Below are 26184 nucleotides of genomic sequence, written 5' to 3'. Positions count from 1 at the left end.
CTTGTATATTATTATTTACCTCCGATGTTTCGTCTGTACAGCATGTTATTTTGTAAAGAATGTAGCACTCTTGTATGTTCCTTTTTTTACTTATTCCACTCCTGTAATGACCCACTGTGGGTTGACAGTATAAATAAATAAATAAATAAATAAATAAATAAATAAATAAATAAATGACACGACGGCCCTGTGAGGTCAGTACACAGACCTGCTATTTGCTCTGTGCTTCGCACAAAGAAAGACTCCCACGTTTCCTTATGCAATTGCGATTCGTCACGGTGTGACGTCACAAATTGTGACGACCTGTGACGTCAGGGGCACATCATAGGATTACGTTATCACATGAAGATGATTTTTTTTTTTTTTGCATCACTCGTGTTGAAGGCGACGGTGACTTTTCGCATCCGGTGAGTCATCTAAGGCTTTCGTCTTAATTATTTTTGCATTGATGCACAGTTTATCCTAAAACTCAGAGCGATTGGTGCCCACTGATGCGTTGCGTAACTAATGTACACTTAACTCGATCTAATTGCCCGTTATAAAAAAATTACCGAATTCTGCTGGTTTAATTTCTGGAAGCAACACCCGCCCCGTTGGGGAAACATCGCATAAAGCGTACGGAAGTTGTTTGATTAATTGTTTTTTTGTGTGTGATGATGCTTTGTGAGCTCTAGGGTCGGCGATTACATCCCACTGTTTAAGAGAGGAATATATAAGACCTCTTCCACGCTGAGTTTCAAGCTGCGCCAAGTTATTCGCTGCCTCATGGCTCATACTCACGATCGTTTCTTCAACTTGCGTATGAGGTCATCTCTTGCATCTACATTTTCAGGTATCGTCATGATTTTCAGTACGGTATCCTGGTCTGTGTATACATTCGATGTCGATCCTTCTCCCAAGAATACGAATTTGGGAGCTTTTTTGCGATTGCTAAAAAGCGAGGAAGATAAAAACAATAAAACAATGTATTTAAGTTCACCTGAGCATCTTACAAAATGAGAAAGACACAAAACAATAAAGCAAGCTTGATGTGTTTGTGCTTCCGTTTGTTGTTTTCTGTGTGCCTCACTGTGTCCTAGTCTTCATCAGGCGAGTCCAAAAATACAGTATGCTACTCTAACTTGCCCATGAAAACAGCGCTCCTGAAATAGAGCAAGTTTTTTAAGCTCACCATGCTCAATTTGCAGGCAATTCCAACACCAACGTGTGTGTGTGTGTGTGTTTTTTTTTCACTCTATTTTTAAGAAGACTTCGCCAGCAGAAAAAAAGTACTACTCTTTCTCCTCCCTAAAACTTACTTAGGGCTCCAAGTAAGATACTCAGATGAGATTGGGCCAATACGGTGTGATTTTTGCTAATAGCATTTCCTTTGCTGTTACGCATGCTTCGTATCGGTAACGAGCATCCTCGCTTGAATAATGACAGCACATGATACAATATAAGTACAAACGAACTCCACAAGCTTATGATTGTATCTCTTATTTCTATGTGTAAATGATTCCTTGACAGTGTAAAATGCATGGACAGCTTTCTGTATTATTCTTGAGCAGATATTTATGGACGCAGCAGATGTCAACAAGATATTGTTGCGAGTGAAAATTACTTGGCTAAAGCTGAAAGTATTTGGATTAAGTCAAAACACAAGAAAGACCAAAAGCAATAGGCCTATGTCCTAGAGATATGTATTTTGCCCTTCTACATGCGAATCACCCTCTATAATATTTGCGAACATGGAAGATGGCGTAAAATGTGGTATTCTAATTTATTTTTCAAATTTGAAGGTTAAACATCAATAGAGAAAAGAATGGTGCATGTACACGAGGTAACAACTCTGTGTGAAAACGTATTGCTTAGTTTTTGGCCTTGAATTAGTTCTTGCGTTCGTTTTTGTGCTTGTCAAACCACGTTCCAACTCGTACCTGCTCTCTAAACGATACGCCATATTTACTTCTGATGTGTTCAGTGTCACCGTTCACCAAGCAAGAAACTAAACGGATAAAATGTTATCAAGACTGCGTACCTTCCCAATACTTTCCCAAATGTTGTAGGTTGTTCTTGCCGACAAAACCGCAGGATGTCCTTGTCAGACATGTCGTGTTTCGTATTTGTACGTCTGATTGCTGTACCTGCCCGTGTTTCTTGCCCTGTTTTTTGCTTCCGTGCTCTGCTGTCATCTCTGCTTTTGTTCTTTGCTTCTATGTACTTTGCTGCAGCATCTGTTGTCTGCTTGTCAGTGGACCCATTTTCCTCACTGTCGTGCCGGCAGTCAGTCTGTGCACAAACAAAGCGTTTGCAGGGTTGAACTTTTTTTTTTAACAGACAAACAGACGGGACTAGTATACATGGCAGAGAAGTGGCGTGGATTACTGCCCTTCAACAAACAGAGCTGTAACGCGGCGATTTATGGTTTTAAAAAATAAATTTCGGTGGTGATTTAGCAGTAAATGCGAGAGAAACATGGGAGCGTTACCTTGAATTACTTATCTGCAATTACTTCGATAGTCAGCACTCGCCAAAATTAACAACTAGTTAGCCAACAGTAACCTGCAGTTAGCGAAAATTGCATTTGACAGCTGTAACCAACCCGAGTTAACGTTGGTCAGCATTTGCAAACACTGCTTGTCTGCAAGTAAATATACGGCAGGAGAGCCCCAATCTATCGGCCGGCTTCATACAAACTCTGAGCCCTTTTGTTTTCCCACTTTGCCCTTCCTGATCGTAACACATTAAAATGTTAAAAAGATTGCTGTGAACACCTACTATTACCTCATCGTTGTCGTCAAAGAAGCTCGTGTATGACGACGTTGAGTCAGTGCTGCTTGACGAGCGATGCAGACGACCGTAAGCATTTCGTTCCGCTCTTTTTTTGTTGTTGTCCCATGCTTGTTTGCTTCTGTCGCTTGTTCGGGTAAAACAGATGGACACAAGCAGTGTTACCATTTGGAAGATCCAGTACATGCCGAAAGTGGCCAGACATCCTACGAGAAGCACACCTGCGGTGTACCCAGGTGTCCCCTGCAAAGATGACCCAGAGGAGATCTCTTATTACGTCAGCGCATGATGATGATGATGATGATGATGATGATGACAGCAGCATCATATATCGCTTCACAAAGTTAACTTGTCCCGAACTTCTGATAAACGTTTTTTTTTTTTTTTTTTTTTTTTGCTGTAATGCAACAAATGCTGGGTATAGTGCAACAACCGCTGGATTTTGCCATAAAACTCATATTATTACGACTCACAAGCGCTACTATCATCGCTTGAGTCCAAGATCTAATTATGAAGTCAGACATAATATGCATAACTTGACTACTCTAACACATTTAGAAACACACCATCCCTCCCCCCGAAAAAAAAAACAAAAAAAGAGCTCACACGGTCTATAGGGTCTCGTATGCATTCACCTAAGACGACTCGAAGGCATCTTTTTCCTCTCAGTATCTGTATTGATTCCCCCCCCCCCCTTCGAAAGCTTTCTGCACCTAACGTACTTTTGCACTACCTCCGTGATCGGCCCTGCTTTGACCAAACGACGAGAGAGAGAGACATTTATTTTTTTAAAAAGTGGTTCATCGCGGCTGGAGCCCTTCTTCTAAGGCTCCACTGGCTATAGCTAAAGTCCCTAGAGACTTTAGCTACAGCCAGTGAGACTTTAGCTATAGCGGCTCGGCGGGCCTGACCAAGCGACGATGTCATGTGATGACGTACACGTGGCGGATGGTCACAAATTCTGGTTGTCTGTGACAACGCGATGATGTGACACGGTGACGCCATCACGTGATGGTTTCTTTCATCACTGGTGTTGACGCCTCTTACGCGGGACGCCGACGGTCAATTTTCGTGTTTGATGAGGCATCACAGAAATTTCCCTGATTAATGCCCCTGATTAATGCATAATTGATTCGCCTTACCGCTTCACCGATGTACACGAGAGCAGTCTTTTCTGGTCTTGCCGTCAGCTGGTAGTGGTATTGATTTACGAGCAAAAGCGTAGCTTGGTCAAACACATTTTTGACTATAATCTTTAAGATAAAAGCTAGCGCAACACCTACAACGGCGCATATGGCCAACATGGCTACTCTTCTCTACCAACGCCACCTAGACAAACTTCGTCAAGGCCGGGAAGCTAAACTCCATTTGTCGCGTGACGTCAGAGGTAGTGGGCTGACTTTTTTCAGTGGGCCGCTCTTGCTCGGCGGACGCTAGCACCCATGCATCATGCGACGCTGGTTGCGTTGTGCGCTGCGCTTGGTGGCGGATCATCGCGTACGCCCGCGTTCGGCGGCGCGTTCGCATCGGCGTTTTGGTCACTTCAGCATTACTAGTTTTCGAAGCTGGACGTGTATCGAATCTCTCACGCGCTGGCTGCCATCCGATGCCGAGTTAAGTTGATAGCAGTGCGAGAAACGCTAATGCTGCGTTGCTTTGAGTGCCGTCGGTTCCTTCGAAGCTGTGATGTGTGCTGCTTGTGTTTGTGAGCGTGTTGGTCGTTGAGTGACTAGGCTGTGATGCCAGGGAAGTGTTGTGTTCTACATTGTTGTGGCAACTACGACTCGAGGCCCAAGGCACACGTATTTGGATTTCCAACCGATGAAGACACGCGGAAGGCATGGATACGTGTTAACCCAAAGGATAATTTCAGCCCGACAAAGCATTTAAAGGTAAATACACACCTCTTTTGATTTTTGTGTATTCCCTTTCATGTAGTATGATGGTATTACGTTTCGTTTTTGTCACGTGCGTGCGTTTCGCAGTACGTTAGGGTGAACTGCAGAAACGCGAATGGTAAAGTTGTCACTCTCTTGTCACTTGCAGGTGTACGAGAAACACTTCAGTCCGGACGATATTCTACGAGAAGTTTGCAATAAACAAGGCACAAAAGCGGAACGAGATGTGTATGCTTATTTATGTACTTTGAAGCATGCGTTGTTTTCCATTATTAGAACATTTGGCACGCAAATAACGGGGGTTCCAATCGAATATAAAAGTCGCCACATGTCACGCACTATGGGAGTTGGTGTAATGCTTAGCAGTCAGCAAGGATCTGCATATATCGCATTATTTGTCTGTGAGGCAAATGAAGGCCTTCAGGTCATAACAACGGGTTCACTATTGAATGTTTGTCGTGCATTCATGCATGTACATTTCGTTAAATACCATGCTATAGAACTTACATTCTCGTGTATGCAATACATGGCTGCTCATTTATATTCGTCACGCACTTATTTCACGTCCTACCGCTTTTGTTATAAATCCGGTTAGCGAAACAGCCGGAAGTTTACTTTGACAATGTCATATAATTCACGCCTTAATTGACAAACATGTCATGATTTGCATGCTAAGACCTGTCACTTATGCTCCTCATACAGCCACGTCACTGCATGCCAGTTTTGATACACATCTTGCTAGCCAAACGGTTGCGAGCCCACCAAGTGCGTGGCATGCAAGTCATGCCGCACGTGGCATGAATGTCATGATTTTTACGTTACAACCTGTCATTTATGTTCGTCATACAACCATGTAATGCTATGCCAATTTTAGTATACATACATTTAATGAAACGGCAGCGAGCGCTCCAAGAGTGTGTCATGTAAATCAAGCCTTACATGACATGCATGTCATAATTTACATGTTACAGCCTATGAGTCCTGTTTGTCATACACTCCTGTTCCGCGATACCGATTTCGGTGTATATGAAATGAACTAAACGGCCGCTAAAGCACGCATACCGTAGCTCACGCAGGTCGAGCGTCAGCCCACTAGTGACACGTCACTCGAACAGCTTCCAGGCCTTGACGAAGTTTGTCTAGGTAGGTGGCGTTGCTCATACCCACTGCAGGCGATTGGCCGAGTAGGGGGCAAATTTTTCCAATATCATCTTCAGTGTGTCATTCGTAGAAACCAAACTTAACTAATACGTAGAAACCAAACTTAACTAATACAATGAATTGATGTACCAAATATTGTTAATGAAATATTTAACAGAATTTAGCTAGATATTAGTGTTGTGTTGATGTTCTTTCGGTTTCGGAATGCACTGTGAGAATGCCAGGGGGCGCCGCTCTGGCATTCATATCAGAGCCATATATACCCTTCAGTGGTGCGATCTTGTACGCGTTACAAAATAACCACGGAGGCGTGGCATTACATCCAGCCGCACGTGACCGCACATGCCGCACGCGAATGGCCCATTTGAACCGCGACAGACGTCACGGCTCTGCATTGACCAATCGCGTGCGGTCACGTGCGGCTGGTTGTCATGCCACGCCTCCGTGTTTATTTTGTAACGCGTACAAGATCGCACCACAGGAGAGTTTGGCGATTGTTTCATCTCGCCGCTCTCCGAGCTCCGCCCCAGCACCGCCCTCTACTGCCTCTACTCGTGACGTAAACCTTCTCTCCTCGCCGGCGGCGGCGGGCGGCAGCGGCGACAGCGCGGCGCTGAGTCCGGAGCTGCCGCCAGGCTAGTGACAGAAACCCACGTGACCGGATGGATGGATGGATGCTATGAGCGTCCCCTTTAAAACGGGGCGGTGACATGTCTGCCACCAGGCTCGAAGAAAAAAAAAAAAAAAAAAAAAGCTTCCTTGTTTCATGTTGGCCTAATACCTTATCTACATTGATTAAATCTATGTTATTATACCAAAAAATATAAATTCACGGTCCATCTCTCTGCCTCTAAAGGCAGAATGACCTTATTTTTCCCCCATTATTTATTTTTGTTCTTTATCTCTACTTTTCTGCCACCAATACTCTAACCGTCTCTTACTTATTTCTATCGCGGACGTGTTCAGCTTTCCATTGTTGTCCCTAAAACCTAAGGCTTCATGTAGACTCGTGCCCACACGTATACCTGGGTGAATATCGCCACATTCAATCAGTACATGTTCCATCGTTTCCTTAGTTCCCCCGCAGCATGTACATTGTTCTTCTTCGTTACTAAATCTCGCTTTATAACTACGCGTTCTAAGGCAGCCCGACCTTGCTTCAAACAGTAAAGCGCTTCCCCTTGAATTATCATAAAACCTTTCCCTCCTTATTTCGTTTTTTCCTTTTCGGTAGTTACTCAGAGCCGGCTTCTTTTCCATCGCTGTCATCCAATAAGTCCTCTCCGCCTCTCTGACCTTCCGCTTAATGCTCCTTGTTGTCATATCGCCCGCACTGCCAGCCGTATATTTACTGGTGAGCCTCCTAGTTCTTTTTCTCCACTGCGTGTCAACGCTTTTTCTATACAAATACCTGAAAACCTTCTCTGCCCATCTACTCTCCTTCATTTTCCTCAGCCTCTCTTCGAATCTCATTTTGCTCTGCGCTTCCCTCACTTCAAAGCCTGTCCATCCCATATCACCCTTTACAGCCTCATTTGTCGTCTTCCCGTGAGCGCCCAACGCGAGGCGGCCCACCGTCCTTTGATTTACATCCATTCCTGATTGCACCGGTATGGCTAATTGAGGCGCCATCCATTGACTGGGATCAGAGTTAAAATTTGCGTTCCGTCTCTTTCCTCCCAACCCTCTTCCACCCCCTCTCTGGTGGGATCAACTCCCTTTCCTGCGGGAGGCGCGCTTTCTGCCGCCTTGCTGGCGCCGCCGACTTTGAAATCCGTTAGAAAGTTTCGTGTCTGGCGTTGGTAAGGCATGTGTTAGCCGTCGCGCGTCCGTTTCATGGTGCTCGCTCGCTGTGTGCTTGTGCGACGCGATGTTTTACGACTCGCGCTGTTCGTGCATAGTGCTTTGTTGCTCGAATACTTCCAGAACAAGTCCCGGAATATATGTGCCGGCCCCCAAAAGAACGACAGGTGAGCGTGCCCTTTGAGTCGCGGTCTTCATTGTGTCAATTTGAATTCACGTCCATACCGAGTAGCTGTTCTCTGCAGTGGGGCTTCAGTTAATGTTTGCAAAAATGACTGATTTGAAAAGGGCACGATGCTGCGCTTAAGCCGTTATACGAACAAGCAGCAGACATGAAGCCCATGCGACGTAACTATAGTTACAGGTTTACAACTCTCACAGAACTGCGTGTTTGAGTGTGTGCTTTGAATTTGTCTCCGGTTAATTACTGGCCATCGCCTATAGGGAACCCAAGCTCAAGTTTACGGCGCGACGACAGCGCCGCGCCAGCCGCGCTGCGGCTCTGTCGGAAAACTGAACCGTCGCGCGGCCGACTCAGCCCCTTTCACGGTAGCGGTAGCGCACGTGCGCTCGCGTTCTTCTCTCGGTGCGGGTAACTGTGGGGCCGTCAGCTCGGCACGTTGAACCGAGAGGCTTGCTGTGCGAAGCTGCGCACTTCCACGATGGCAGAAGCGACTCCGCGGAAGCGCAAGCGTGGTCCGAAGTATTGCGGTTTAGTGGCCAGCCACAACAGTGCAGACAAGGCACACGATTCACGTGTTAAACTGTATCGGTTCCCGGGCGTGTCGCACGAGAAATAAAGGCGGCAAGCGTGGATAGCTGACAGCGCTGTCTCGCCTTCTATTTTGGCTGTCTGAGTTCATCGCTTTCGTTCGTTCCGACTACCTGAATCGGTAAGTAACGGGGCGCATGCACGCAGCGACTACAGTAATGATTACTCGATGTCTTCTCGCATTGTTAAAGTCCAGTTACGGTTGTAGGCGAAGCAACTCTGTGTTTTGATTCCCCGTGCTTGTGAGACCTACCCGTCGTTGTTGAACGTTCACATTCGCGTTATACCGTTAGCGTTGCGCGGTTGGTTGAATTCAACTGAACCCGGCACATTGTCAGAAGTTCGGCGCCTGCATTTCACGCGTCGGGAAGGCTGCTTTATCACGCCGGAACGGACGTCTGTGCATTTTCAGCAAGCTTTGACATCGTTCTGCAGATTTGCTTTGTTTTTGTCACTTTATTAGGGTGATATATATTTAAGCCGCTAAATATAACTGCATACCTGCCAAGTCTCCCGGATTACCCGGGAGACTCCCGGATTTTGAACGTTTCTCCCGGTTGTACGGGTCATAGGAAAATCTCCCGGGAATCCAGTTTTGCCCCGCGCGTCCAGTGCTTTGTCTGGCCACATGAGCAAAGTTGTCTGGCCACATCCTAAATGTGTTATAGGTTATATCAGCCGTTAATATTTCGTAGGTGATGCGTTTGTGTACACACAAATAGCGCGTTCGCCAGCGCTCGCGACCGTCCCCGTCTCAACGGCGCCCCTTATGTTCCCTTACCCGACGAAATAACTGGTAAGCAACCGACGACAGGCCTCGCACGCGGAGCGATGTTATCGCATGTGCCTTTCGCGCGATGGTGACGGCCGGGTCATCTGTGCTTCAGCTGCGTTCGTCCCTAGCGCTAGTGCGCTTTTACTCGCACGTGAAACAGACGATGCGTAAGCGATGTGATCGGTTTGGACTCTACAGATCAGCGGCCGCAAAATCCCGCTGACTGTGTCCATATAATTGCTATCGCAGTACCCCCCCCCCCCCCCCCCCCCCGTTGAGTAGATCTCCCGGATTCCGTTTCTCCAAACTTGGCAGGTATGTAACTGGCACTTAATACATGCTTTGCAATTGCAACCTTGAAGTAACCACCTTCTGACTTTGTGCGATTTTCTAGCCGCGTTCGCGCAACAGGTTTTATACGCCTGTCAAGTCGATATCATAAAAAAAGACTGCAAGCATGACGCGAGAGCCGAAAAAACGAGGCGAGCAGTTCATCTTGCTTCACAGTGGTTGAAGCTCAGCTAGCTGCCTCGCGTCTTAATCGGCGGGTGATTCTCCAGCGGCACGGAGGACTTGACTCAAACCTTCTCAGGAAGCAGTGCCATGGCCGTATAATCTTTTTTTCGCACGCCGCAAACGTTTGTTCACGAAAGTACACGGCTGCTACTGTAAGCATGCCATATCAAAACAACAATCATATGATTCGTAGTCCACGCCGCAGAACATCGATAGAGTGTACGGCTTCATTTCGGAGTGCATGTGGACCATTATTCATCTTTAACATGACAGAATGAGACTTACCTCGAGGTATACGTCCTATACGTTGTAATCGCGACTTGGGAAATGCATTTCGCTTTGAATCGGGCGTGGTTGTCGTCGATCGTCTGCTCTTCACCGTTAACGTGATAGCCTTTCTCATTTTATCAAGTTCGTTTTTCGGAAGCGCCAGTCAAGCTTGAAGATCCTTTTGAAGCCGCACTGCACGCTGTACATTGTGAGACGCCGCAAGTGCACCGCGAGAGCTCTGCACGTGCACGGAAGCGAGCGGCAACGCGGTGGAGAGAAGGGAAAACGCTCGCTGATCACGCCCCAGTTTCTCTTTTTCTGCCAGAGATGGCGCTGCCTGTCAAGAGCAGCAGCGCCGCTAAGCGTTGCTTGGGAAGCCTATAATCTAGGGGTGTGCGAATATCAAATTTTTCGAGTACGAATCGAATACGAATATCCACCTTCGAATATCAAAGGGAAAATGCCTCCACAGTAACAATATTTTATTTAACATGTAGCTATTTGAAAAACAACATTAACAGCCTGACTACACTCTAGCCTGACTGGCAACACAACATACACTGCTATCTCCAGAACACAATGTCCAGGCTAGCACAATGCACATCACAACACAAGCAAATATCACGTCACAATGAAAGTAATGACTAGATGTTATCATGAAGAAATATGAGTTGCTCCACATGATCAGGCAGCAGGCGCTCCCTTCTAACAGAGACAACCCCCCCCCCCCCTTGCCTCTGAAAAGGCACACTCGCTTGGAACAGAAGTGGCTGGTATAGGGAGTTACATGGGGCAAAGCTTTGCCAGACTGGGGTATCTGAAGGTGCCTACAGTCCGCCACCAGTCACATGGGTCACTGTCCTTCTTCAGAAGTGGTCCCGCATAGTGAACGAGTGGTAGTGCGGCACGTTACGGCCGCATAATATTGAAAATGTATGGTTACATGATCGCCAACAGCGCTGCACGTCAGAGATGCACCAGCAATAAATCATACGTATTGGGGAGCTCGTCGCAGGCAGATATCGTGCCTCCGTGTACTTACGATGTTTATCGCTCCTCTCGGCAACGTTTTTAGCTATACGAACACAGCAGAAATGTGGAAGACGAGTTATTTTATGCATGATAATCGAATCACACATTCGAATTTTTCGAATATTCGAAATTATTGAATATTCGAAACTTTCCGAATACACGATTTTCAAATCGAATACGAATATTTCGAATGTAATATTCGACGAATATTCGAAACTTTCGAATATTCGCACACCCCTACTATAATCACGTTTGTGAGACATTAGGTAGATGTATGAAAACTTGTGCTGCTCTGAGACGAACAAACGAGTTCACTTTTGCACGAGTCGACGGCGCTCTTTATCTGATTGAAACTTTCCCTTTTCTTCAGGGTGTATTTGGGAACGCAACACAGCTGATCGGTGCGTCCAGAGAAAAGCTGAAGAATTGCAGAATCGGCGCACTTCAAGAAGAGATGCCATGAATCATCCGATATCAGTCGTTCATTTTCTCCGCGTTTATCATCACTAGTTATATGAAAATCAACGTTTTTGGAAATGTAGTCAATAAAGTGCGGCCAATATTAGTTGTGTTATATGTGGAGTTCATTTTGACATCTTTAAAATGATATTTACATTATTATTCTATTTTTAGGTATTTCAACTGCTTTCATTATTTTTGCATTCCAGGAATGTTCAATTTTGTTAGTTATGATAATTTTGTGCAATATCGTGCGCATATATCAAGCTGTTCTGCACTTTTGTCAGTATAAAAGTTATCTTTTTGAATATGTGCCCTAGTGTTATGTTCTGTTTTTTATTCCACTGTTCTTTAAGTTCTTAACTTTGCCGAGAACTTTCGTGTTGTTTAGTGATCATGAACACGTGTATGTTAATCTCCTGTTGATAACTTCTGTTAATCTCCTGAGCCTGTATCGCACCACATTTGATGAAAATGTTGATTTTCGGAAACGAGGACAATAAAACGAGACCAAAGATATTTTGTGTTGTGAGTGCAATTCATTCTTTTGCGTTCTGGCACATGCTGCACGACTGCAGTGTCTGCAGAATGCCTGATTGCAAATTGCGCACATTCAAACGAGCAAAGAACGCGCGGCGGATACAAAAAAAAAAAAAAAAGTGCCCGGCGAGCTGCACGGCGCAGCACGCGGACGAGGGGGTCATAAAAGAAAGGGAGAGGGAGCCCGCGCACGCAAACAAAACAAAAAGAAAAAAAAACCCGGCGCGCGCGAGGGAGCTAGGAGAGGAGGCCCGGCTGGTGTTCGTGTTGCCATGACGACACCAGAGCCGTCGATGGGGAGAGTCTGGCGAATGGGCGGGGCAGTGACGTCGCAGCGCCGCGATCACGCTGTTCACGTCACCGCCACGCCTCCGCTCCGGCGGCGTCCGCCATATATAGTCTTTCCGCGCGACGGGCGCACGGCTGAGGCTATGTACGCGCTGTTCATTCGTGAAATCTAGCGCTCCTAAACAAATTTCGAAAGCGAAATTGTGCAAGAACATTGTTATTCAAATTTAATGAAGAACATGGAGTGAACTAGGCATGTCCAAATCATCGTGAAACTGAGCTGTGCACGCCGATTCGAGTCCACGACGTTCTACGATACGCGCTGTGCTTTTAGAGGCGTCTGTTCCTGCGTTGTTCGGCATCGCCGTTGGCGTAGTCGGCGTAACCAATAGAGCGAACGAGGACGAAAGACAGCGAACGTGGATTCTGTCGATATCACGAGCCACTGGCCTCTAACATCGCTTTCTTCCTCCGTCATGCGTGCTCGCCCTTCGGCCGGAGCTCGTGCGCATGCAGGGCTGGTGGGTGCGCTGCTACTGTCTCGCTTGTCGTGACGGGGATGTCGATGACGCCTGCAATGCACAGAGTGGCGTGCGTAGCACTCGAGCACTGGCAGTTTCTGTGGCAATATGTAACGAATGTTCCAATGCGGATAGCCAGAAATTCAAACACAGTTCGCGTTGCCTCAACACAAAGCTGCGCTCAGAATTCGCATGAGGGAGTATCGGGATCATCGGTGACTTTTCGAGCTATGAAGACCTGTGGGTTTGCGTCTATCTTGGTTTTTTTAAATGCGAAGCATTTCTTAGCGAACTTGTGCGACTTTGAGCGTATCTATCTGTCTATCTACCTATCTAGCCGCCTACGAATTTGTGTTCTCCTGGCCGTTTCGTTCATGGGGTGTATACCAAAATTGGTATGGCATAATGTGACTGTATGTCAAACGTAAATGACTGGTCATAACATGAAGATCATGACATGCATGTCATGTACAGCATGATTTACATGCCACAGTCTTGGTGCTCTTGCGGCCGTTTCGTTAATTTGATATATACCAAAATTGGTATGGCTCGACGAGAGTATATGGCGAACACAAATAACAGGAGTTATTATGAAAGTCATGACACGCATGTCATGTACAGCACGACTTACGTACCACGCTCATGGTGCGCTGGCGGACGTTTCGCTAGCTTGATATACACAAAAATTTGTATTGCGCGACATGACTGTGTGACGAACATAAATAACGGGAGTTAATACGAACATCATGACACACGTGTCATGTATAAGATGACTTACGTGCCAAGCTCATGGTGCGCTGGCGGCCGTTGCGCTAGATCGATATACACCAAAATTGGTAGTGCGCGACATAACTGTGTGACGAACATAAATAACGGGTGTTAATGTGAAAATCATGACACGCGTGTCATGTACAGCATGACTTACGTGCCACGCTCATGGAGCGCTGGCGGCCGTTTCGCTTGCTTGATATACCCCAAAATTTGTAGTGCGCGACATGACTGTGTGACGAACATAAATAACGGGAGTTAATGTAAATATCATGACACGCGTGTCATGTACAGCATGACTTACGTGCCACGCTCATGGTGCGATGGCGGCTGTTCCGCCAGATTGATATACACCAAAAGTGGTATTGCGTGATGTGATTCTGTCACGAGCATATATAACGGGTGTGATTTTTGGAACATGTCACGTTTCAAGTGTTACGTGAGAATCATTGCATACCACGCCGGAAAAGTCTGTGCACGTGCTCTGACAGCAAAGCAGAAGATAAAGAAGAGGACGGATTGCCTGCCGGTTCATGATGATGACAATTTTTTTATTCGCCACTAACGGGGATTCCCCAAGCTTAAACAGCTCTGCTTTTAAAAGAAAAGATACCAGCGCACGTAATTGTATTAAGGCCACAAAAGCGCAAAAGCGGGCGTACACAAGCGGCTTGGGGATCTCGAGCCCTGAAATTTCCTCTTAGAGAATATTAGTACCGGGACTCCAAAGTGCCTTGCGTACGTAAGCCCCTTACGTTCATTTGTATAGTCCATGAATGCGGCTGAGAGTACAAGGGAACGTAAGAGGGTGAATAAGGAAGCGGCTTGGAGTCCCCGGCACTCTAGTAAGAGAGAAAAAAAAAAAACTCACAGGGTCCCTTATGCATTCGCCTAAGACCACTCGAAGGCGAAAGCCGTCTTCCTTTTCTTCAGTTGATGTATTGTTCCTCACCCCCCCCCCCCTTGGAAGCTTTGTGACCTAACATCGTTGTGCACTGCCTGCAAGATCGGAGGCACTGCAATCTTTCTATACCACATTTGGTCATGCATGCTGACGTCATCGCGTGAAGTCACGTTATTCGACGTCATGATGACGTCACAATCTTTGGTCGTATGGTCACGTCATTACGTGATGATTTTTGATATCCCTCGTGTTGACGCCGCCGACGCGGGACGCCGACGCCGCGGACGCCGGCGGTCAACTTTCGCGTTTGCTGAGGCATCTAAGGTTTTCGTCAGAGCAGGTGCAGGGCCCCCAGTAGGCGCGTGTTAAATGAGAACAATACCGCGTTCGGCTAGTCTGATAGCGGACATCCTGTTGGTTTACGTTACAAAACCATTTTTCTGCTCAACTTCTTCGCGCTCTATACTTCCTAATCACGAAATTTCATCGAGCACATAAGGGCCCCTTGCTATAGTGGAAGAGCTTCCTGCACGAGCACAGACATCGTGCACTATACGTGCATGATTAAAAAGCGCAAGGCACATTCGCTTAGCACACAGGCGCAGATTAATTTAAATGCGCGAATTAAACGTGAAACTGGCAGCATGTGCACAAGCGGCAACACAGCGGTAAATGACACCATAGGCTGACAGCCACAGAAATGCAGACCACATAACGTACAACACGTGCCAGATAAACGCCGCTGCTGACGCGCGGGGGAACTAACCTGCGATATCGAAATAAATCTTCCCCTCATAACATCACGGTAACATCCCAAGCTCGTGATCAGAACGCGTGATAAATTACGTAAACGCAACACAACACGCTTGACACTTACAGCGTGATCGCTGCAAAATTTCAATCTGCCCAAGTGATCGAAACACGAACCATAAAACTCCTTTCTTTCAGCGTGACAAAATTATTTGTAAAGCTTTTGCGCCTGAAAGGGCCCCATTGCACAACAAATAATAAGTTTGTGTTAATGGTACGCTGTTTACAATACCAGCAATATTCAAGCTAAATACTCAGTACGTATCTCACATAGCGCGAAGCAGTCAGTCGGGGTCCATTTGCTGTGTCTCATGTTTCTGATCCAAAGGCGTCGTCGCTTCTTTTCCTTCGGAAGCCTAAAAAGGCGGAAACCCTGCGCGCTGCTGTTTGAACAGCCAACCGCGCAACAGCAGCCCATCGCACGCAACAAATTCACGCTTGAATGCGAGGAGCAGTCGCCATGAATACGCGCGGCTTCGCACAAGAGCTTCGTAACCTACGCGCGCTCCTCAGCGATCGTGTAAGTGCGGCGCGCCGGCGTCTCTCCCATCTCTCCGTCCCGGCAGGGCGGCAGCGCTGGCAGCGCCGGACTCAGCGCCGCGCTGTCTAATTCCTAAGCCTGTTGTCCTTAGGAATTTGAGCAATGCCTTGGTTGCTTGAATTCTCGATGACTCGTCAGGATGACATTGTAGAACTGTTTCTAGTGTCAACGGTCTGTTGTGAAGACGAGCGAGAGCGAATATGAGGGATGGTCTCTGCGCATCGTAGCGAGGACAGTCGCAGAAGATATGCTGCAAGGTCTCCTCGGTGCCGCAGGCGTCGCAAAGAGCGTTGTCGGCCATCCCTATTCGAAACGAATATGACTTCGTGAAAGCCACTCTTAGCCACAAGCGGCATAGCAGAGTGGCCTCTCTTCGGCGGAGTCCAAATTAATGGTAATTGAAGTCGCCACAACTCGTTGAGGTCGTGTTGCCGATAGTTTTGGCTTCTTGAGGCATTCAGTGTTGAGTGCGAAATATTCTTTGCGATCCTTTGAAGCATGGCAGCAGCATCTGACCTTGGAAGGGGTATAGCCTCTTCCTTGTCGCCTTGGAAAGCTGACCGAGCAGCATTATCGGCATGTTCGTTGCCAAGCATGCCGCAGTGACTTGGCAACCATTGAAATGTCACTTGGTGTCCCTTCTCGAATGACGTATGAATGAGGTGTCTTATCTCGAATACCAGTTGTTCATATGGTCCACGCCGCAGGGCTAACAAGAGAGATTGTAGGGCTGCTTTGGAGTCACTAAAAATTGACCATCGCTGCGGTTGTTCGCGATTGATAACACAAAGTGCAGCGCGAAGAGCTGTCATTTCAGCAGCCGTTGATGTTGTTGGGTGGTCGGTCTTAAGGCTAACTGTTACACCTTTCGCTGGGACAACTACTACGAATCACGGATGGTCGTTGAGCCGTCGGTGTAAATATGTATGTGGTCGGTGTATTTCTCGTGCAGTAGAAGCAGAGATAGCTGTTTCAGGACAGGCGATGACAAATCAGATTTTTTCTTGATTCCTGGTACACTGAGGTGCACTGCAGGACGAACCAAACACCAAGGTGGAATCGGTGGTTTGGATGCGGGGCTGAAGCCTGACGGTAGGTTGGCGTTAGAAGCCTTGAGAGCTCACATCAGGCATTTTGCTCGAGCTCCTAACCACCACCTGGCAACACTGCCCTCAGAAAGACCGCTAGCATCATACTGCGCAACAAGGTTGAACGAAGATATTTCTTGTGCTGTATGGGGGGGGGGCTTCGCACCTACTTGGAGAGGATATATACTTATGCTCGGCATTAGTTAGCTGATTGCGAGAATCAACTTTCACTTTTCATCTTGCACATGTGCAAACTATATATAGAAAGCTACACTGCGACAGCGTGAAATGAGCTTGCTAGCCGGAATATAATTACGGAATATGGTTTATAGTACAGGCAGTAAGCAAGGAATAAGAGACAAGCTTTTATTAATTCACTGGCTACTCTTTCCATGTTGTACCCAACGGTACATATCGCGTGTCTACGCAGAGCTCAACATCGGCAGTGCGTTCTGTATTTACAGTGCAGCTAGCAAGCTCATTTTACGGAGTCTCAGTGGAATGTTCTATAGTTCACACATGCGCAAGATGAAAATTGAAAGTTGATTTTTGTAATTAGCTATTTATTGCCGGGAAACCAGTATACATAGCCTCCAAGCAGCCGCCAACCAACAACAAATACAGCACATCAAATATCTTCTTTCAGCTTTATTTTTAACCACTTTCTCACGGTCAGAAACACATCTTATAGAGCAGGAAAATCTCGCATCAAGTAAGTAAAAATCCTCTCTTACACCTTAACTAAGCATTAGGAAGGCCTCTAGTCACGGATCGAAAAGCCTCACATTGCGATTGCGGCGTAAGATTTTCGTTATACAGTAAAACCTCGGTGATACGATCACGGCTCGTACGAATTTCGGGTTGATACGAATTTTTCTGTGGTCCCGGCCAAGGCCCATTAGCCTGCAATGTATTGGAGTACGGTTGTTGCGAACCGATTTGCACCCCGCGACGTTTGATACGAACGTACGCTAGCGCACAGGTACGAACAGATGCTGCCCGCGCTGTCGCGGAAGACGCGGCAGTCACGCGCGGACGCGGGCATGCGCGCTGCGCGACCATCTACGGTGCGTCGTTGCCTCCGACATAGTGCACACGAATCTTGGAGGCCTTTCTGCGCCTTCGCGTTTAGATTACAGATGACGTTGACGTCGCGCTTTTTTTTTTCTTTTTTGACGCGCTGACGCGTGCTCCTGTGCTCGAAGCAGCAGCGTCTTTGTATTATGTTAACACGTGCCTGCCACGGCGATTCCAGCCATGTCCCCGCAATCAGACGTTCTATGAAACAAGACTGAAACTTGGGTTGCGGGTCCGTCGTGAAGTCCCGTGAAACGTGGACGAAGACCCCAAGAGACAAAGCGTCCGGTCTTGGCGAAAGAGCTTGGCCTCTGTCGCGTGCGAAGCGCTTCTTAAGTTACTTTCGCCGCAGTACTCTGGTGTCATGCAGAAAATCGTAGTAAGATTAGGAAGGGACTACTAGCGGTCACGGGGCACAACACATCTGGTTCATTAATTACACACGCGCGCACGCACTGTATATTTACGAGTACAAGTGCGATCGCTGACGTCTAAAAGCTTTACTGGCAAACATTCAGGTCTGTTGATGACGTCGCTTCGGCCCTGAGAAACACTAAATCAAAACGTATGTCAACTGTCTTTTGTCGCATACTAATTTTCCATGTTTTCTGGTGATACGAATTTCGGATGATACGAATATTTTTGGTAACACCGCGAGATTCGTATCACCGAGGTTTTATTGTACACCGTTCAAAACTGAGTAGTGTTCGCAGAATGAAGGCCTTCTGGATTGTCTCTGAAACTTTTCTAGTCACAAACCCAAATGTCATGGAAGGCAGTGCATGACAAAGTTTCATAAAGCATCTTGCACAGGTGCACCTGGCGAATCCTACAATTAAGCCTCTGATGTGCATTCGTTCGACGCGATCACTTATCTATACGGACGTCAAGAAAATTAAGTGAGGAATTTTGTGCGAAGTGCTCTGAAACTTTACATTTTGAATCAAAGATACGAAGTTAAGCAGAACGAAAAATTTACAAGAATTTAAATTTGAGTGAAACTTTTTATTCACAGTAACTTACAAGAACGCTTCTTTTTACAGAAGAGAAATCCAAGAGAAAAAAAAACATACATGAACTATAAAATAGGCGCAAGATGAACTTTTAGCAGCACGTGAACTGCTGTGTACTTAGCTCAAACGAAGTGTAGTTTCGTGAACAAAAATCCCGTGGCTTTTTCGGCGCCCATGGAATTTCATGGATTCCGCCACATTTAACGACTGCTTGCACGAAGCCAAGCAACTGGCCAAAAGCAGCCGGATACGCAAGGTCCTTTACGTAATACGTACACAAACAAAGCACCAATACTTTTTCCAGCGACGTGTCTGGTTGCAGCTTCAGGATTTCGCTGGGCTCTTTGCATACCAGCGCATTCAAGTCGCCCCACACAATGCACGGGCCTCTCAACAATGTCTATACGGGTGACACCTGGCAAAGATAAAAATGAGAAATTAAATTTGTACCCGATGGAATGAACCGTCGTCAAATTTCACTTCGTACAGAACTACAAATTCATGAAAATGATTTTGTCGACAAAGCTCACATTGCGATTGCGGCGTTAAACTTTCTTATACACGACTCAAAACTGAGAAGCGTTAAAAGAATGAATGCGTTTTGGATTGCCTCTGAAACTTTGGCTCTTACAAAATATTTTACTCACCTCTGAAATTAGGACCATTTTCACGAGCCTTGGTCGCAGGTACGCGTCGACCTCTGTGTACGATGCGTCCGCTAAGGATGCCTGTGTCGCCACTGCCGGTATAATTTTCCTGAGGCGTTTGACATTCTCCTCGATAGTTTGTCAACGTGGCTTTTTGGGCTAGTTGGTTATATGCTTCAGAATGGGGCATAGTGCTAACACACACGGACGAGGTCCTGTTGTCTCTTCCTCGTCCGTGTGTGTTAGCGCTATGCCCCATTCTGAATCCTCGATAGTGCTTGAAAATCTCAATTCACTTTCGAAGGCAAGGTGAAAGAGAAAACGTGGAATTAAATTTCCCGAAGACAGAATACAGCGCGCAATCAACAAAACTTCGTGGCATCTTTGTTGATTTAATTATAGCGGTACTGGGGGCCAGCAAGAACAGTAGAAACGAGTTTTGAAGTCGTAAGGTCAAGTATACTGTGATACCGGCTATCTGTTTGAGCATAAATTTAAAAATAAAATGAGTGCTCAGATTACACTGGGCGCCAATAACAACTTCTCAAATGTGGCAATCTGAAGAAATAAAGAGGGGCATAAGGAGGTACAGGACTGTCTTACAAGTTCTACGTTAGCAGATAAGCAGGTGATATTACCACTGGAGACGCGCTCCTTAGGGTACGCGATGCTTTTAAGAGTGCCTTCACGCGGGGTGCATCTATTCCGTTTTCGGAGTGTCCTTCTTCATCTATGGTCTGCACAGATAAACAAATTTAAAGAGATTCTCACAGCGATAAATATAATTGCGAAAGTAAGACGATGTGCGATTTGTCCGGCGTGGAATGCAATAACTCAGACGGGCGAAAGAACGAGTACAGAGAAAGAGAGAGTGCAAAAAGGGAAAGAGAGAAAGAGATATTAATGAAAAAGAAAAAGCGACATATAGAATGAAAAGGAACAAAGAGAAAAACAGATAGAGAGACAGATAAAGAAATAGGGAGAGAAAGACAGAAAAAAAAGAAGAGATCGACACAGAAAGAGAAAGAACGAGAGAAAAACAAAGAAAGAGAAACAATAAAATATAGAGAGAAAGAGATAGAAAGAAAGAGGAATCGAGTAATAGAGACAAAGAGAAAAAGAATGGAAATCGACGAAAAAAGATAGAAACAGCGAGAAAGATAGAGATAGGCAAAGACACAAATAAAGAAATATGAAGAAACAGAGACAAAAAGGAGAACAAGAAGAACAGAGAAGATAAATACAAAGAAAGACAGGATTGAAAGAAAGAGAAAAGTTCCAGCCTTGCGCCATTATTGCGAGCTGCGTCATTTTTTTTTACTATTTCTTTCGTAGCCTAACAGTACTCGATTGATTGCGAAAAGTCAAAATTTATTAAGCCGCAAGGATGGCACCAAACTGTCATTTACAGAGCAAAGTATTGAAGGGACGAATGAAAACGGTGCTCGACCCTGATGTCGTCTTCGAAGGCTTAATATTTACTTATTTAGTCCTTAAAACCTGTACAAGGCTGTCTCGTTCCACAGTTAGACGTTCCTCTCAGCAAACGTCTCTTACGGAGAATAATGGTCGTTGTTGTTCCCGAAAGGACGAATAACCCTTAGAGTGTAGATACATTTATTTTTACAAATATTACGTCAATCAGTTGAATTCTCATTGAGCTTTCAGCTAGTTCCTCTACGTTAGAAAGCTATAATACTCTAAAATAGAGCAAGTACTTCCGTATAATTTTGCCTAGGAAAGATGTCATCACCAAGGATGTAGCCTACAAGCGTAAGCAGACCGACGACTACAATAGGCATCACAGAGCTCGAGACCTGCCACCTCTCCAAACGGGCCGGCGTGTGTGGGTGCGCCCTGACCAAGTGCAAGCTACGGTCCTCAGCCCGGGGCAAAGGCCAAGAAGCTACGTGGTTGAAACAGACCGAGGTGGTGTTCTACAGCGCAACCGCCGTCACCTAGTGCCTTTCGTGCCTTCCGCCTCCGGTGAGGAATCGCTGCCAACAGCTGCACAGCAACCATCGCCACCGCAGCAAGTTCTTCAGGAACCTCAGCCTGCCAACAGCATGGGACCTGCGATCCCCCAAGGGCAGCCTTTGCAACATTCCCCAGCAGCCAGGGACCGTAGCGATGGTGTTACACGAACACGTTATGGCCGGCGCGTTGTTCCGCCGCGCCGTTTGAACTTGTGACATTGTGATGTGTTTGGCGTCCTCCATCCTAATAATAATAATATCTGGGGTTTAACGTCCCAAAACCACCATATGATTATGAGAGACGCCGTAGTGGAGGGCTCCGGAAATTTCGACCACCTGGGGTTCTTTAACATGCGTCCTCCATCCTCCCATCGGACTTTCTCAAGGGGGGAGATGTAGAGGTCGCCACAATTCAGCCTTTTGATTAGGCCGGCACTGGAGTGTGGCGCCCCCTGTTACTGCCGTGCATCATATATATGTTCGTGCCCCAATAAAGTCTGGGTTACACTTTCGTCCGAGCGAGCAGCGTGTACGCGTGAGTCTCTGCGTGCCCGTGCCCCTGCGGCACTAACCACGCGACACGAGGGAGCTTCGACAGCACCCCTAAGCGGCTCGGGTGCCAATGGAGTACTGAGTAAGCCGTTGTCGCTGCGGGAAGCGTGGACGGCATTCCCGGGGTCCTTGCCGTTGGAAGCGTCAACCGCGTTCCGAGGTAACCGGTATCCGTGCGATGGCTTGTCGTGAACTGGTACTGCGGCGTCGATGAAGGAGGCTTGAGCCGCCGAGGAGACCTGGACGCCGTCCACGGACGGTGCCTGAAGCGCCGACAGATTGGCAGTTGGTGGGGGGGGGGGGGGGGGGTGATTCTTAAAAGGAAGAAGGAAATGAAAATGAAAATTGGGTGTAGAGTGCACGATAACTGTCTCTCAAGTGAGGACACCTCAACCGATACACTCACGGGGGACTGGGGATTGAAGGGACAGTGAGAGTGAAAAGAGATGGTAAAAGAAGAAAAAAAAGGAAAAAAAAAGAAAGGTATGAGTGGAAAAAAAAAAAAGGGTGAGGGGGGGGGGGGCAGGAGAACGGGCGTCCGAGTCACCGTGGTGAGCGAGGAGGCATGTACGCCGTCCCTGGGCGAGAGGAGCCCGTGCGTATTGTTGCCGCGAAGTAGCACGTCACCGGACAAGTTGCCCGGAACCACAATGGAGGCCTGGACCAAGGAGGTTTTTTTAAACCTCCTTGGCCTGGACGCCGTCCGCTGGTGGTGGGATGGATGCTTGCCGCCGTGGTCTACTTGCGGGTTCCATCAGCGAGGAAGCGTGACGGCGTTCCTCTGGAAGACGCGTTGCCTCAAGCTAACAGCTGGGGTTCGCCGAAGCCTTTCGACGACTGCGCCATTGTAGCGGAAAGACACAGAGAAACAGAGACAACGCCCTTGCTGCAGGCCGGCTGTTCTTGTTTGTTTGTTTGTTTGCCCTAAGGAGTCTCTCAAGCTTCGTTCTCCTCCTCCTCCTTGCACAAGCCGATCGCGCGCCCGTGCCCTGTGCCGTTCTTCATCATTACACTATATATACATATATATATATATATATATATATATATATATATATATACACACACACACACACACACACACACACACACACACACACACACACACACACACACACACACACACAAAATCGACTAGGTGTTGCGGAGCCAGCTGTGGTCACTCATGCGTCGGTCTTTATCTACAGGGATCGCTGAACGTCACTATATGTGAATCGTTTGCGCGAGATGCGTGCATTGCTTCAAGCCTCCACCATACGAAATGAAAACAGTTTCAAACAACTCATTCTCAACTTCAGATATGTCCACGGTTCTCGGCGGTTAGCGTTCGCCAGGTTCAGAAACTTTACAAAAAGATGTGGATGAGTGGGCACATAAAATGCAATTGTTTCCGCGGCAATTGTGTGCGCGTCAACAGGGCACCAGACTGCAATTTCCCGCTTTTTTCTGATGACCTTAATATAGCGTACACCACAATTTCGTGCTGAAGCTCCGCAGTACTTAAACAGCGTGTCCGGTCATCTCTTGAATAAATATATAAAATTCGGCAGATCCCGCGTACCGTGGGAATCGATGTTATGCGAAGCATGCGCGGGATGGTGACTGTGGCATAATTTTTCATGTTGAGCGAAGCGTTACGGAATGACGCTAGGGAAATGTGGAAGTGGTATAAACACACTCATATGCTGAAGAGTCGCATTTGTAATATAAAACCAGTTGTTTACAGTTGCATAAGGATGCCAACAGCAACATGGGTGTTATCAACAGACGCGGTAAGCTGATATGAAGTGCTTGTATTCTTCAAACTGGATAGCGCCAATCCGAACAGCACAAAGAAGAAACACAAATGCACAGGACAGGCGTTGCTCGCAACTAAGCTTCATTCAGCAAAGTTCCCCTGGATATACGCACAGCCGAGTGGCACATGCAGGCGCACTGCACATACGTTAAAGTCACAGTTTGAGTTAATACAGTTGCGTTGCAGTTGTTGTGCTTATACTTATCTGTTATGACGGTAACGCACGCACGTTTCACCAACCCGTGTGTATACGTGTAGAAGGGGTTCTTGACAGTTCTTGAACAAGGTCATCATCACCGTGACCAGCGAGCACCAGCAGCTGGACCGGACTTGTTAATCAGATCCGTTCGTGATCGCTGCTACGATGGGTCTAAGTGTAGTGAAGTGCGAGGTATAGCACAGCTGGTGGAAATGGTTTTTGTCGCTCTAGTATTCGTTCAAGCTGGTGGAAATTCTGGATGCCTCTCACGATGAAATTATCTATGACGCCTCCTGTCGTGGACGTGGCAGAGAGATATTTTGATGCCCTGTCCACATTCAAGCCTTCTTTCACGCAGTATAAAGACCAGGCGTTGTTGGGTCTAGATAAACCAATGTTGAAGTCACCGGTAATGATGAGAGGCCTGGTTCTCTCGGCAGATTTATTGTAGGAAGCATTGACGCCGGTTTTTGCGTAATCAACATGGTCCAGGTTGCAGACCACGTGACCGAGTGCATGATTGTTGAGCGTCTGCCAGGGGTGTTCTGTCTTCAGCTTCCTCACTTTCCTTGTGTCCACCGCGGTGGTCTAGCGGCTCGGTTGGTGACCCGAAGGTCTTGGGTTCGATCCCGGTCGCGGTGGTCGCATTTCGATGGATGCAAAATGCTAGATGCCCGTGTACTGCGCAATCTCAGTGCACGTTAAAGAATACCAGATGGTCAAAATTAAAGCCGCAACAATTATTATTATTCCCTTTCCTTGCGTGTCAATGTGTGTGTTCGCGTTTACTGTGTCGGTTGAGACTTTGTATCACCTGTGGCACATACTCGCATAACATTAACTCTGGTATGCGGGTATGTGCCACACGTGACTGAGAGAAAGAGTTTCATGACGTACGTGATAGGTATTTTGCGTTATTCATGCCATGACCAGTGAATCGTGTTCACCATACACTAATCCCCTGCTATGCCAATTTTGGTATATTAGAAGTTAAGGAGGCGACCAGGAAAGCGCCCAGACGTAAGCGGCTAGATAGATAGATAGATACGTAGATAGAAACGCCCAAAGTGCCTGAGGTTCGCTAAAAAATGCTTCGCATTTAATAGATGAGCAGACGGGTAAAGCAAGCCTCTTTTGTCCCGCAGACGCGTGTAATCAGCTGCTCTGAGCTGAGAATCACGTTTGTTTTCGGGCGATCGCTAGTAACATGAAGTGAGGTATACACGATGTTGCACTGTTATCGTTTCATTTACGTTGATTTATCTTGTTTTTTTTTTAAGGCTGAAGCCTTAGATGCTTCATCAAACACGAAAATTGACCGTCGGCGTCCCGCGTCGCCAACACGAGTGATGCACAAAATCATCACGCGATGACGTCACCATGACGTCACAGATCGACAAAACTTGTGACGTCAATATGACATCATTCATCGTGACGTCTTATAATAACGCCATCACATGACATGGTCGCTTTGCATTGCTTCCGTGATGGGTGGCCGATCACGGGGGCAATGTAAAAGCAGGCGAGGTGCAGAAAGCTTGCAATGCCTTCGATCCTGTGGGCACTCCGAAACCGCGTTATGTGCAGAAAGCTTTCGGAGAGGGGCGAAGGAGGATCAATGCATCGACTGACGAAAAAGATGGCTTTCCTTTTCGAGTCGTCTCAGGCGAATGCATAAGAGACCGTGTCTTTTTTTTTTTTTTCATGTAATTTTTTCGCATACATTTTACCTAGGCGGTCAGATCTTCAAAATGTATGGGTAAGTCTTGCATGTTGGCATCGATATTGGTGACCACCAAGTTTTTTATCACCTGACGTAAATAAATCGTAAGACCACACATCGTTATAATTATTTCTGGCTAAAGAAAGCGGGTTTGCGCGCCACACACCATATTATTATTGTTAGTCGTTACGCAGTTGGCAAGCATGTAAAGTTAGTGATGCCATGACCTATCGGTCGTGTTGGGCATACGTACATTCGTGCCCCTCCGTGCCAATTTTCGT

At 46.8% G+C, this 26184-nt stretch overlaps 1 protein-coding gene across 1 annotated transcript in view; it reads right to left on the bottom strand.

Moving 5' to 3' along the window:
- The window catches only part of LOC119404563 (uncharacterized), a 74188-nt gene that overhangs the window by 9686 nt on the left and 38318 nt on the right, over nucleotides 1-26184 (bottom strand). The window contains exons 2-4 of the mRNA XM_037671109.2: nucleotides 2767-3015; nucleotides 2021-2271; nucleotides 781-930 (exon numbers count right to left, since the gene is read on the bottom strand). Of these exons, the coding sequence (XP_037527037.1) occupies nucleotides 781-930; nucleotides 2021-2271; nucleotides 2767-3015 (650 nt within the window). The remainder of the gene's footprint in view (nucleotides 1-780; nucleotides 931-2020; nucleotides 2272-2766; nucleotides 3016-26184) is intronic.

This window comes from Rhipicephalus sanguineus, chromosome 9, assembly GCF_013339695.2.
Source record: "Rhipicephalus sanguineus isolate Rsan-2018 chromosome 9, BIME_Rsan_1.4, whole genome shotgun sequence".
In the NCBI taxonomy this organism is placed as follows: Eukaryota; Metazoa; Arthropoda; class Arachnida; order Ixodida; family Ixodidae; genus Rhipicephalus; species Rhipicephalus sanguineus.
This window is presented reverse-complemented; position numbering and strand designations above follow the sequence as displayed.